Below are 12,360 nucleotides of genomic sequence, written 5' to 3' on the forward strand. Positions count from 1 at the left end.
ACTTTTCTTTTTTAGTGCTAATCATAATGCTTTTCTCTAACTTTACCATTTCAGCAGAAGACTGGTGGAGACTCAGAGCTAACAGAGTAATTAATGTTTTGATAAGATTAAAATCAGCTGTGCACTCTGAATGTCTATATTCACATTAATTGCAGACTATTTTATAACTGTCCATGACCTCTGACCTCTCAATAAAAATAAAAGCTCCTTAAAATAGTTCCTGCTTCTGTTTTATTATGGGTATGAGGGACTTAATAGGAGCTTGCACTGTCTTTTGTCTGATGTGAGTACAAATACTGGTTCTGATTGCTTTAGTTCTGTGGTATCTTGTTGGCTGGTCCGTGGGCTGGTCTCAGTCCTCTCCCCAAAAGAGGCTATGGAGATTCTGACGTTAGACGCTAGCACTCCTTATAAGCACCTGTCCATTCATGTCACGCCATGCTCCCAATAGGAAAAGCGTGTGATTGTTTTCCGAATGAGACAGTGTGCGTAGATAGTAAAGTGGTACTATATATCCTGCATATACAGTTCTTTTCTTCATTTCACTGCAAGCAAGACAGCCGAGGTTTGTTGTTTTTCTTCCAACATAATATGGAGGTAAGGGATCATTTTTCCTAATGTACATTTGAAATAGTATGTTTGATCAGTTTAATAGTCAGGTATAAGTTTGGAGTTCAGAGTAGATTTTTTAGCATTTTTGTTGTATATTAACAAGAAACAAAGACATTTATTGACAGCTGTGTGTATTTAAAATCTGATTTTTTCCCATGTGCTCAAAGTAGTTCTAGAAATTTAGAAAACCTCATAAAGAAATGTCTTATGATTTTAACAGCTTATATATTTAAGAGAAAGGCAGTCTGCTTTTATATTCTTCGTGTGTGCACATTTTCTTTAATTTGGCAGAAATGGGGACATAAAGCTCTAGAATACATGTCCTTACTAAGTTTTAACATCTGTTGGATAGTGCATTTTAGGACAAAATCTTTAAGCCTTAAAATATGCTTTAGATAGTGAAATGTTTAGGAAGCACGCAGAGCTTTTTCAGATTTGTTTTGATCACTTTAATTATTCCTTCTGTTCAAAGTAACCTAACCTTGCCACTGTTCAGTGATGGGTGATACAATCCAAATCCAATCGATACAAAAATGTAACCCCGCTTATCTGAAGGCAATAAGGCGCTTTGGCAGTGTGAGCAAAATTATCAGGTGTATTTACTCTTTGCAGTGACAAACTGCAAGTGATAAACTGACAAAATTTGGTAATTAAGGAAGTGTATTATTGAGATTCGCCGCCCTAGTTCATCAAACATGGACAGTGGAATCATCTCATTAGCTTCAATGCACTGATTTTGATTAATTTGATTTTGTCACCTGATTAATGCTGTGTCAAGTGTCTTTATGAACGTGTTCGTACTAGCACTTGATTATAATAAGCAAGAATCTATTTTTACTTACTGCTCTGTACTCTCCAGGTGGCACCTTGTGCCCAGGAAGTTGGTAGACATGCGGCATTACTGTTGGCTTATCTGAACTTGCAGAGAAAACAAGGCCACTTTTGTGACCTTGTGCTCAGACCGGGACAGAATGCAGGTCAACTTTACCCCGCACACAGGTGAGAAAAATAAGCTAATAACAAACAAACACACCAACATATACATATCATCAAACTGCCCAATGATATCATGATTATACTAACAGTGTATGTCTTACACGATGTTCAGGATTTCAGACCTCACCACAAAACTGCTCTTTGTTCCCCCAGATGTGTGCTGGCAGCCTCTAGTCCAGTGTTGGCATCTGTCTTGTCCTCTGCTGGCGCTCTGGTGGAGCTGCAGGCCAAATGTCTCTCTGACTCTGTATTAACACCTCTTTTGGACTATATTTACACAGGGGATTTGCCCTACAGTTACGGCCAGCAACAGTATTATAGTCTGCTCACAGCTGCCTGCTACCTGCAGATGGATGAACTGCAAAAGGCTCTGAGGGCTCAACAGCAGACTGAGGTTTGCACTGCAAATGGCGCAGAGGCTTCTGCTGAAGCTGAAAAGAATTCTTATAGGACAACTGTGAATACCTCCCCTCATATGCCATCAACATCCAGCGTTTTTACCTTTAGAAAACCTGACAAAACAAACATCTCCAGTGAACAAAGTATGACAACTTCACCAGACAGCGATATTCAGTATCAGGATTCAGACAATGTGGATCCGTTTAGTGAAAGTCAGATGCTCTCAGCTGCTATGGATTGCAGCACTGATGAAGTAGAAATAGATACAGGTAGAAATAGCAGAGACCACTGCAGTGGAAGGGATGCAAGGACTTTAAGCTATCCAAGTGCACCCTGTGGTATACTTGAAAGAACTGAAAGGAGCACAAATGCAGGACATGCCAGACAAGCAACTTATCTAACGCCACAGCATTTGACTCTGAATGTCCCTAGCATTGCTGAAGTGTATCACACGTCTAAAGTGGACAAAGAGACGGAAAAGGATCGGCTTAATCCAGCTGGCATCTGGCAAAGGTACACAGGTGACACTCTGGTGAGGACAGCTGAAAATAGGAGGAGCTCATCTTCATCCCCACATTCATATTGTGCGGCAGTACCTGTCATCTGTCACAGCAGCAGAGCAGCTATCCCCCAGCTAGCAGATGTGTCTCCTGTGTCTCCCTGCCATTCAGCCCTCCAGACTTCAAGCAACTCCAGCAGGTCTCCAGTCTCACGTTCAGCGAGCATAGAAAATGACAGCATTATTGAAGGTATTACATCTAAATGCAAACGTCAATATCAAGCACAGAGCCAGGAATACGGCCACAATAAAAAACACACTATTACACAAAATCTGAATAACAAGGATAATTTAGATCAATGTGCTTTACAAGATTTATATTACAAATCCAGTGGAGGTAGATCTCATTTTGACAGCAGCGATTCAGATCATTTTACAATGCAGGGCAATGAATGTGTTGACAGAGGATCATCTCACTTTACCAACAATAATGATCAGCATGCTTATTGTGATTCCTTTCAGAAAAATACACACAATCTTAGAGAAGATTCAGTGCTGCAGAGTAAGGACTGGAGTCAAGAATTGAAGCATAAAATTGATCTCAGGTTTGATGATTTCTCAACCAAAAAAAAGCAGCTGGATTTCTTTGAATCCTACAATGTCAGCAAATTGGCAACAGCAACAGCAGAACCAGGAGGTCTGAGAGCTGAAGTTCCACTTATTGCTCATCCTGTGGAGGACTTAAACACAGAACATCTAGGTCCAGAGGAAGAGGTGAAAGAGGAACACAGTTACTCTAATAGAGTTCCAGCTGAAAGTGATATACAGGACAGCCACTGCAACTATGAACCAAAGAAAGGGTACTCAAACATATACAGAGCTGACAAAAGTGCAAACAATGCTCCTTCTAACCATGATTCAAACTACAGTCCTACAGCGGTGGACACCAAAGAATACCATGCTGATAGCTTCCCGAAAGCTCTGCAAACTGAAAAGACCTCAGGCACTGACATCACAGAATCACATTCGATTTTTACAATGCCTGCGGACAGAAACATGTCTGACACCAGTGTTGACAGTGCTGTGAGACACTCTTATCATGGACATCTTCGTTATCATTGCCTACAGCATGATGATATGCAAGAGGATGTGCACTTATTGCAGGGTGGTTCTGATCACAAACGCTCCCACTCAAACCACTTTGATGATTCTGATGGTTCAAGTGAGGAGGAAGACTTTGGTGCCTTTGAGAGTCCCCTAAAGCAGCACTACAGCTCAACAGAGACTACAGACCAGTTTCTTCTTCTGGATATTAGCACAAGACCTGCAGAACTATTAGTATCCTGCAAACACCGATCTGGCATAGAAGAGAAAGGGGATATGTTTGAAACTGGAATCTGGGCATATGATGGAGCAGAGAGGTACGAAAAAACATCTGTAGCATCTGTTGAAATGAAAACAGTTACGGCTAGGGCTAAATTTGGAACTGGGAGACTTGATATGGGTGGCACACACTGGGCTGCAAAGACAAATGCTGAGGAAAGAAAGCCTGTTGTTCAAAGTAGTCCAGCTGTTGAGACTATTCAAAATTCTTGCATTGTGTTTGAAGTTTCCAACCTTAAAGAAGGTGAGAACCAAACCATTACCTCGACACACTGTTCACCTCCTGGAGTGTCAGACTCCATGCAACCCTCTGTGTCTTTTTGCATGGCATCTGGCCTTTCAACCAGCATGCCAACCAATAGATCAGCTCATCTGTCATCTCCTGTTCACCACCCATTCCAATGCTCTCTATGCGACCGTTCCTTTAGCCAGCGAGGTTCTCTAAATAGACATGTGCGGAGCCACCTTGGTGTAAGGCCCTTCCCCTGCCCCCGCTGCCCTATGACTTTTTCACGCCAATACCGTGTCACCGAGCACATGCGTGTTCATCAGCGATGTACCCCTGGGAATGATTTTCAAAAGCCTCCTGCTTCATCAACTTGAGACTTTGAGGAAAAGCTAGGAAACTGAAATGCATTTTTCATTATAATATAATGTGTGTTAGGATGACAGTTTCCTTTAGTGTCTTGCAAATATATGTAAGACAGGGAATTTTTTTACATGTTCGATTTTTAAAATCAGAACTTGCAGATGAAAGTTAGTGACTTTAATGCAATTAATATAGGCTATTCTAAATAAGCAAAAACAGTAGGAGGGCAAGAAAGTAAAGAAAAATAAATGTTGTGGATCTTAATCATTTTAATATGCAGCAGTAGGTAATCCTGTTGATTCACAGCTAGAGCATCCTGGATTCAAACCAGGGCAGGGCCCTCCTGTTTGGAGTCTGTGCATTTCATCCGACCTCTGGGATATCTGGTTTCTGTCACCAGCAAAAACAAGTGTTCTTGCGCCCTTGACAAAGGTAATAAAACTGGTGGGAGTTGTTTCCCATAATGTGTTCAGTATAGAGAATTTGTTTTCCTACAGCCATTAAATAAAATAATCTATTAACTGAACATAGTGCAAAGGCAACATATCAAATGCATAAACAGAGAATGAATCAAATGAAATGCTTTTTTGAATTTGATGCCAGCAACACATTAAGAACAGAGTGCGAGACAAGGCCATGTTGGCAGTGATGCATCATCTCTGATATCAGAAACCCTGTATAAGTATTTGGCAACTGAGGTAACTAAATGCTGAAGTTTTAAAGGCAATATGTTTCCCATTCTTACCCTAGTGGAAGATTTTAGCCTTTAAAGACTAATTAATTGTTGCAATGTTATTTTGACATTCACTTGTTGAAATGAGCCTTTCCTTAAAAAGGTTTTCCTTTGGATGAAAGGACTTATTCCAAAACCTGTATACTAATCCACTAATATACCTCTATACCATGCAGTACTTTGAAATGTGCATTGATAACAAACCACATGGCCCCACTTCTCTTTACTGCAGATTTTGTTTTTCATATATACATGTGTGCATGTGAGGATGTTCATTTTTAATCTTTGCATTTTTTTTTTCCGCTAACATTTGTGAATGCAACAACAAATCTTGTGATTAAATATTCCTGAGCCTATGCAGTTATTTCCAGTACAGAACAAATTTGGTTTTAAATACAGTTCTGCTTAGCTGCCATGTCACCATTGGCCTTTGTGAATATCTCTGCATACACAGATTTCTCCAGATTTTCTGTATCTTTCAGTGATATTATGTAGCTGTGTCTTAAATTGGAAATATTGTTCTTAAATTGTCTCTTACAGAGTTGTGAATTCCTCCATTCCTCTGAAAGATGTGTCCTCTTTTTTCTGTTCCTTTTATAACCAGTCATGTTGTTTAGTCATTGTCTTCCTCCATGTCACCCTATCCTAGCATTCTCCTGTTAGCCCTAAATTTACATATCCTTCATTCTTCACCATTTTTTTTAATTGCCCCATTATAACATTTGCTTACATCAAATTCAAAAGTATACAATTTTTAACAGTTGATATATTCCCTTTTTACTATTTTAAGCTAAACATATGGTATGACTGATTTGCAAATCAGTACGAAACCCAGAAGCAACCTGGAAAACAAGGTGGCATTTCCCTGCAAACTAAGTGTAGAACAAATGAATATTTTATGTTTATATATTTGGTATTTCACAATAACAATGTGAAAATAATGGCCAAATCTACAGAAAATACCATTCTGCAGCTTCCCTCTACTTTATCTGTTCGGCTTGCAGTTTACCGTACTGGCAGCTATTGCGTTCGCATATCAGTGTAAAACACTCTAAAAGATTGCGGTATACTACTGGCACCAAACAACAGACAGATACCAGCTCATGCACAAAGTAGATCATTTAGTATCTAAATGATAGAGTTTATTAGAGACCAAACCGAGTAAAACTCAATAATGACTTCACATTCACCAGGTAGCCAGAACCATGACATTTCCTCTCTGTGTGTGATTTAATTTAAGGTATTACCATGTCAACTAACTGGCTGGTACATTATATTCCAAAGTTGCTTTCACGGCCTTTCACTTCCACAGGTACCAGAGCTGTCTAGTCTAATGCAGAGAGGGAGACACACACATATTCTATGCTCTTATTAACTTTACATGTTTAGCCATTAAGTAGTGTAGTAGATCTTTGCCATAATATTGACTTCATTCCATTTAGTGTTGTGATTCTGAATGTCTCTATATGTAATAGTTATATGTCTCACATAGTGTTCCCTGTAAGAGAGGACAGCTTGTTGGGTGTCACAGTGTTTGTGCCAATGGTGTGAAACACGAGTCAAGGGCAGCTATGAGGTTCTGTGCATGTTCTGTCTGGTCTATTCCAAAAAGGATCATATTATTTGGTATCTTACACCTGGTATGAACTATTGGTACCTTTGATATGTAAATACATATATAAATAAAAGGGCAATGCAATTTATGAGAGGTGCTTTAAGTTCCTAAGATTGTGTTTTCATGTTCTGAAGTTCCCGCCTATTTTAATTTTTTTTTTAAAGTTGGGTTATTAACTTGTGATGCTAAAAAAAACCCTTGTAGGACATTTACTTGTGTACTTATGATTAATAAGGACTGTTAATATTGTTTTGTTATACTAATGTAATAGTTTGGGCTCTATGGCTTTTGAAACATTAGCTGTGAGATGAGCAGTCTCCAGATAAAATCAACCAGCTGATCTAAGAACACTGGAACAGTCAAACTGCAAAGTGAGACAAAGACAAACATTTCTGATAAAAAAGATGTAATTAATTTTGAGATCATTTAACTTTAATATTATAAGAATGTAACATTGTACTTTAACTGCATTAAAAGGTTTCATGAAAAATGTTACGATACCTTAAAAATATTTGTGTGTGTGTCTTTCTTGCATCTCCTTTCTGTTTCTTTACTAACATACAGACACACATATATCAGCACACATTACAAACAAATACAATTAGTAGGGAAATATGAAAAAAGGTGCAACACATGCAATAATGCAATTAATTAATTGTATTAATTTTATAAGGAACCATCAGAATAGTTGCTAAAACTCAGTTGAGGAGGTGCCCCAACAGAATTAAATGGCAATATCTAATTAATTAAGGTAAATTGGACCAGTAAATACATTTGTACATAAATTTGGTTTATTAAGGATAATATTAGCATGTGACATGGAATATGAACCATACTTGTATGAAACAGATTATTAATTTGTTCCTTATTGATTTATCAAGTTTATGTTAGGTTATACACCATGCAATTTCAAAACGATGCATTGAATCTGCCGCTTCAGCAAACTAAAACTAAAGGGTTTGTTTATACAGTATATATATATTTCTTCTCTTAATTTTTCACACTTCAGACAGTCCTCTTGTGTTTGCTATTCAACTGACGAATCAGGCGATGCAGCAGTCATCACTACAATGGCCTAAAGGAGGAGAAAAAATTAGCGTAACTTGACCTTTTGCAACTTTTTAAAACAAATATTGGGTAATAAGTTCCTTGTAGGACATTCCCAACACTAAGCAATGACTGCAGTGTGCCCTCTTACCTGGCTTTTTGTGGATCGCAGGGCAATGCCAGCCAGAGCTGACATTACAATGAAAATAACCGCTACAACAAAAGTGTAGAACACCAAAACTGCTTCCAAAGCCAATCCCATGAGCTAAAAAAAAAAAAAGGTTGACATTAAAGAAATGAAATACACTGTTACATAGCATTTAACGCTATATTATATTTAATTTAATACATTTAAGAATTTAATTAGTTAAATTTAAAGCTCCAGTCAAAATACATCATGCTGTCCAAAAGATAGGTAAATAACAATAACAATAACAGAGACATAAAACCTGAGGCTGAGAAATATGATAAAACAATTACCTGGTGATTTTCCATTGGTTCAGTAAATGAAAAGGTTCCATTATCATAGATGTAATCTAGGTGGTAGGAATATGCTTCTATGTCAGGCAGGATGTGTATTAAAGTCCAGCATGCGACCAGTATGGAGACAATGCTCAGAGATAACGAAATGGTTACCTGCAGACACCAACAGACAAAGATGGTGGTGATACACAGTCATTTAAAACAAATAAATTCCACTGGAGTCTATGCAGTTCTGTGAAAAACTGAGTACACATGAGAACCACTTTTAGCAGCAATAACTTCAACTAAAATGTGATAAAGAAATCACAACCTCAAGGGTTAGGGTTCTGAGCAACTTCTTAAGAAAAAATCCCATTATATTGAGGTTGGTAAGCATTTGTTTATGCACAGCTCTCTTAAGGTCCAGCCACAGAATTTCAGCTGGACTCAGCTGGACCATTTCAGCACCTCAAGTATTTTTATTCCCAGTTTCTTTCTTGTAGATTTGCTGGTGTCCAAGGTTTTGCTGTGAAAAGGCTTTCTAATGGAAACCCTTCCAAACAAACTATTCTCCTTCAGTCTTTTTCCAGTTGTACTGTCATAAAAGTTAACATTTAACATGCTAACAAAGACCTGTAGTATAGTTTGTTTGTCGCATGATCTGACTTTGGGGTGAATTATGTCCACATAGTGAAGATTGTTGTTAACATACAGTGGGGCAAAAAAGTATTTAGTCAGCCACCGATTGTGCAAGTTCCCCCACTTAAAATGATGACAGAGGTCAGTAATTTGCACCAGAGGTACACTTCAACTGTGAGAGACAGAATGTGAAAAAAAAAATCCATGAATTCACATGGTAGGATTTGTAAAGAATTTATTCGTAAATTAGGGTGGAAAATAAGTATTTGGTCACCTCAAACAAGGAAAATCTCTGGCTCTCACAGACCTGTAACGTCTTCTGTAAGAAGCTTTTCTGTCCCCCACTCGTTACCTGTATGAATGGCACCTGTTTGAACTCATCATCTGTATAAAAGACACCTGTCCACAGCCTCAAACAGTCAGACTCCAAACTCCGCCATGGCCAAGACCAAAGAGCTTTCGAAGGACACCAGGAAAAGTATTGTAGACCTGCACCAGACTGGGAAGAGTGAATCTACAATAGGCAAGCAGCTTGGTGTGAAAAAATCAACTGTGGGAGCAATCATCAGAAAATGGAAGACATACAAGACCACTGATAATCTCCCTCGATCTGGGGCTCCACGCAAGATCTCATCCCGTGGGGTCAAAATGATCATGAGAACGGTGAGCAAAGATCCCAGAACCACACGGGGGGACCTGGTGAATGACCTGCAGAGAGCTGGGACCAAAGTAACAAAGGTCACCATCAGTAACACACTACAACGGCAGGGAATCAAATCCCGCAGTGCCAGACGTGTTCCGCTGCTGAAGCCAGTGCATGTCCAGGCCCGTCTGAAGTTTGCCAGAGAGCACATGGATGATACAGCAGAGGATTGGGAGAATGTCATGTGGTCAGATGAAACCAAAGTAGAACTTTTTGGTATAAACTCAACTCGTCGTGTTTGGAGGAAGAAGAATATTGAGTTGCATCCCAAGAACACCATACCTACTGTGAAGCATGGGGGTGGAAACATCATGCTATGGGGCTGTTTTTCTGCCAAGGGGACAGGACGACTGATCCGTGTTAAGGACAGAATGAATGGGGCCATGTATCGTGAGATTTTGAGCCAAAACCTCCTTCCATCAGTGAGAACTTTGAAGATGAAACGAGGCTGGGTCTTCCAACATGACAATGATCCAAAACACACCGCCCGGGCAACAAAGGAGTGGCTCCGTAAGAAGCATTTGAAAGTCCTGGAGTGGCCTAGCCAGTCTCCAGACCTCAACCCCATAGAAAATCTGTGGCGGGAGTTGAAAGTCCGTGTTGCTCGGCGACAGCCCCAAAACATCACTGCTCTCGAGAAGATCTGCATGGAGGAATGGGCCAAAATACCAGCTACTGTGTGTGCAAACCTGGTAAAGACCTATAGTAAACGTTTGACCTCTGTTATTGCCAACAAAGGTTATGTTACAAAGTATTGAGTTGTATTTTTGTTATTGACCAAATACTTATTTTCCACCCTGATTTACAAATAAATTCTTTACAAATCCTACCATGTGAATTCATGGATTTTTTTTTCACATTCTGTCTCTCACAGTTGAAGTGTACCTCTGGTGCAAATTACTGACCTCTGTCATCATTTTAAGTGGGGGAACTTGCACAATCGGTGGCTGACTAAATACTTTTTTGCCCCACTGTACATCTGAATGCTCCAGACCAGCAAACTGCCAAAAACATCTACTTTTACAGAGATGCTCTATTAATCAAGTGCATTTGCAGCACTACATACCCTGTTTATTTCTATGGAAGCAGTAAAGGTGTGATTTATCTTCACAGGTGTTAAGATATTAACAATGTTCAAATATAAGTCAAACTATAAATTAAACTATAAATCACTGACGATAATGCAATATTAAATTCTAAGGCATCCATAAACACTTTTATTTGAAGAAACCTCTTGTTCAATTTCTAGTTCTAGTATAATTTTGCTATAATATAACATTCATCATATTTCAGTAGAACTTACTGTTTTCTTGGTGGTGTTATGTTGTGCCAAAATGTATGTAATTCCACATATGATTAACTATGAGAAGACAGAGAGAAAGACAGATTTATTACATATCCCATGTGTTGGATGTTTGTAAGGTGACAGGAAAGCAAACACTGACACTAAAATAAAGTGCAATATAAATTCTGATTATTTAATACTTCTTAAGTTAATGTTAAGTTAATGTTAAGTTAAAAAATATTGAGTCACGTCAAACTTCCCAAGGCACTCTTTATTATTCCCTTGTTGAACTACCAACCAGTGTCCCCAGCAGGAAGCCTGGTGGGATGACTGTCCATACATACATCATCTGGGAGTCTGCCGTGATCGCAACGGATATGATAAAGAAGGATGCACCCAAGATCAGCACAATTGTCTAGGAGAAAACATAAACAACGTTTAGCATGATTTTGTTAGCTATGTTTTATTTTCTGTGGCAATATAAGCCTCAAGTTCTTCTCAAATGTGGAAAGATACTGAAATGAAACAAAACAACAAACATTCATGTGCATTTGTGTATGTGTCAGTGTCTTACACCAATAATTTTGGGTTGTCCCTTTAAGAAGCGGTGTAAAGGTTTTGTGCCCCCCACTGAGGTGTCTTGAGGATTTCCATTATTCCCACCTGGATCACTCACAGAGAGGAGCTCAGCAGACATCTAACCCATTAACACACAATGGTTCACAATCATTATTCTCAATCAATTCTTAACAAATGCATGTATCAAATGTCAGATTTATCATCTGAAAAACTCTGGCAGCATGTGTGTAGCTAATGGGATTTCTTCTTATGACAGCAAAATATTTTTTCACTTTTAATCATAATTATACACTACAGCATTAATTTTTAGTTGTATCTTAGGAGATAAAAGCTCCCGGAGTCCATTTAAGCTTGTTGAGAAGCCCAAAAGCCTGATGCTACAGATGCTGCTGAAATAGCATGGAGTCTGCAACAGATTAGCTACTAGCAACTGACCAACAATAGTCCAATAGACTGGCTGCCTGGTGCTTCAGCTTGTTGTCTGTAAGTAAACTGAGCAACTGTAGACAGTAAGCACATTCACAACATAAGCAGAAGTACTGTACTATAAAATATCTATTAAAAAAAGGAAAATCTGCTGTTCCACCAATCCACCGACACTCAAAAGCGTGTCTGCTTTAAGCTACAACTGTACTTCATTTTGAAGTGACTGACTACAAAATAAAGTTGTTTTTTTTACCAAGCAAAAAGAAAGCTAGTAAACAAGAGAAAAAACAGACCGTAGGCAGCTGTGCAGTCAGAGCTGTAGTTCAGTGTGGAAACTCCTCATATCAGGTTCATATCTGGAGCAGCTTATGGGTAATCTCTGGACGATCACAT

General features: G+C 38.8%; 2 protein-coding genes across 2 annotated transcripts; one reads left to right on the forward strand and one right to left on the reverse strand.

The window, feature by feature from the left end:
• Positions 1-438: 438 nt before the first annotated feature.
• On the forward strand, positions 439-4,513 carry LOC147338805 (uncharacterized). The gene is made up of 3 exons (XM_086298635.1): positions 439-597; positions 1,472-1,611; positions 1,762-4,513. The coding sequence occupies exons 1-3, from the start codon at positions 439-441 to the stop codon at positions 4,490-4,492; spliced, it is 3,030 nt and encodes a 1,009-aa protein (XP_086154761.1). The 3' UTR covers positions 4,493-4,513.
• A 3,082-nt stretch (positions 4,514-7,595) lies between these two features.
• On the reverse strand, positions 7,596-12,326 carry LOC147338806 (uncharacterized). Its single transcript, XM_086298648.1, has 7 exons — positions 12,261-12,326; positions 11,537-11,659; positions 11,261-11,377; positions 10,981-11,037; positions 8,354-8,509; positions 8,025-8,138; positions 7,596-7,901 (listed from the first exon to the last, which is right to left on the reverse strand). Exons 2-7 carry the CDS (start codon positions 11,657-11,659, stop codon positions 7,854-7,856), a joined length of 615 nt encoding a protein of 204 aa, XP_086154774.1. The 5' UTR covers positions 12,261-12,326; the 3' UTR covers positions 7,596-7,853.
• Positions 12,327-12,360: the final 34 nt, after the last annotated feature.

The sequence above is a fragment of the Aulonocara sp. 'chitande type north' Nkhata Bay genome, linkage group LG1, assembly GCF_057382095.1.
Source record: "Aulonocara sp. 'chitande type north' Nkhata Bay isolate Kocher_YH1m ecotype deep benthic linkage group LG1, A_spYH_male_GT1.1, whole genome shotgun sequence".
In the NCBI taxonomy this organism is placed as follows: Eukaryota; Metazoa; Chordata; class Actinopteri; order Cichliformes; family Cichlidae; genus Aulonocara; species Aulonocara sp. 'chitande type north' Nkhata Bay.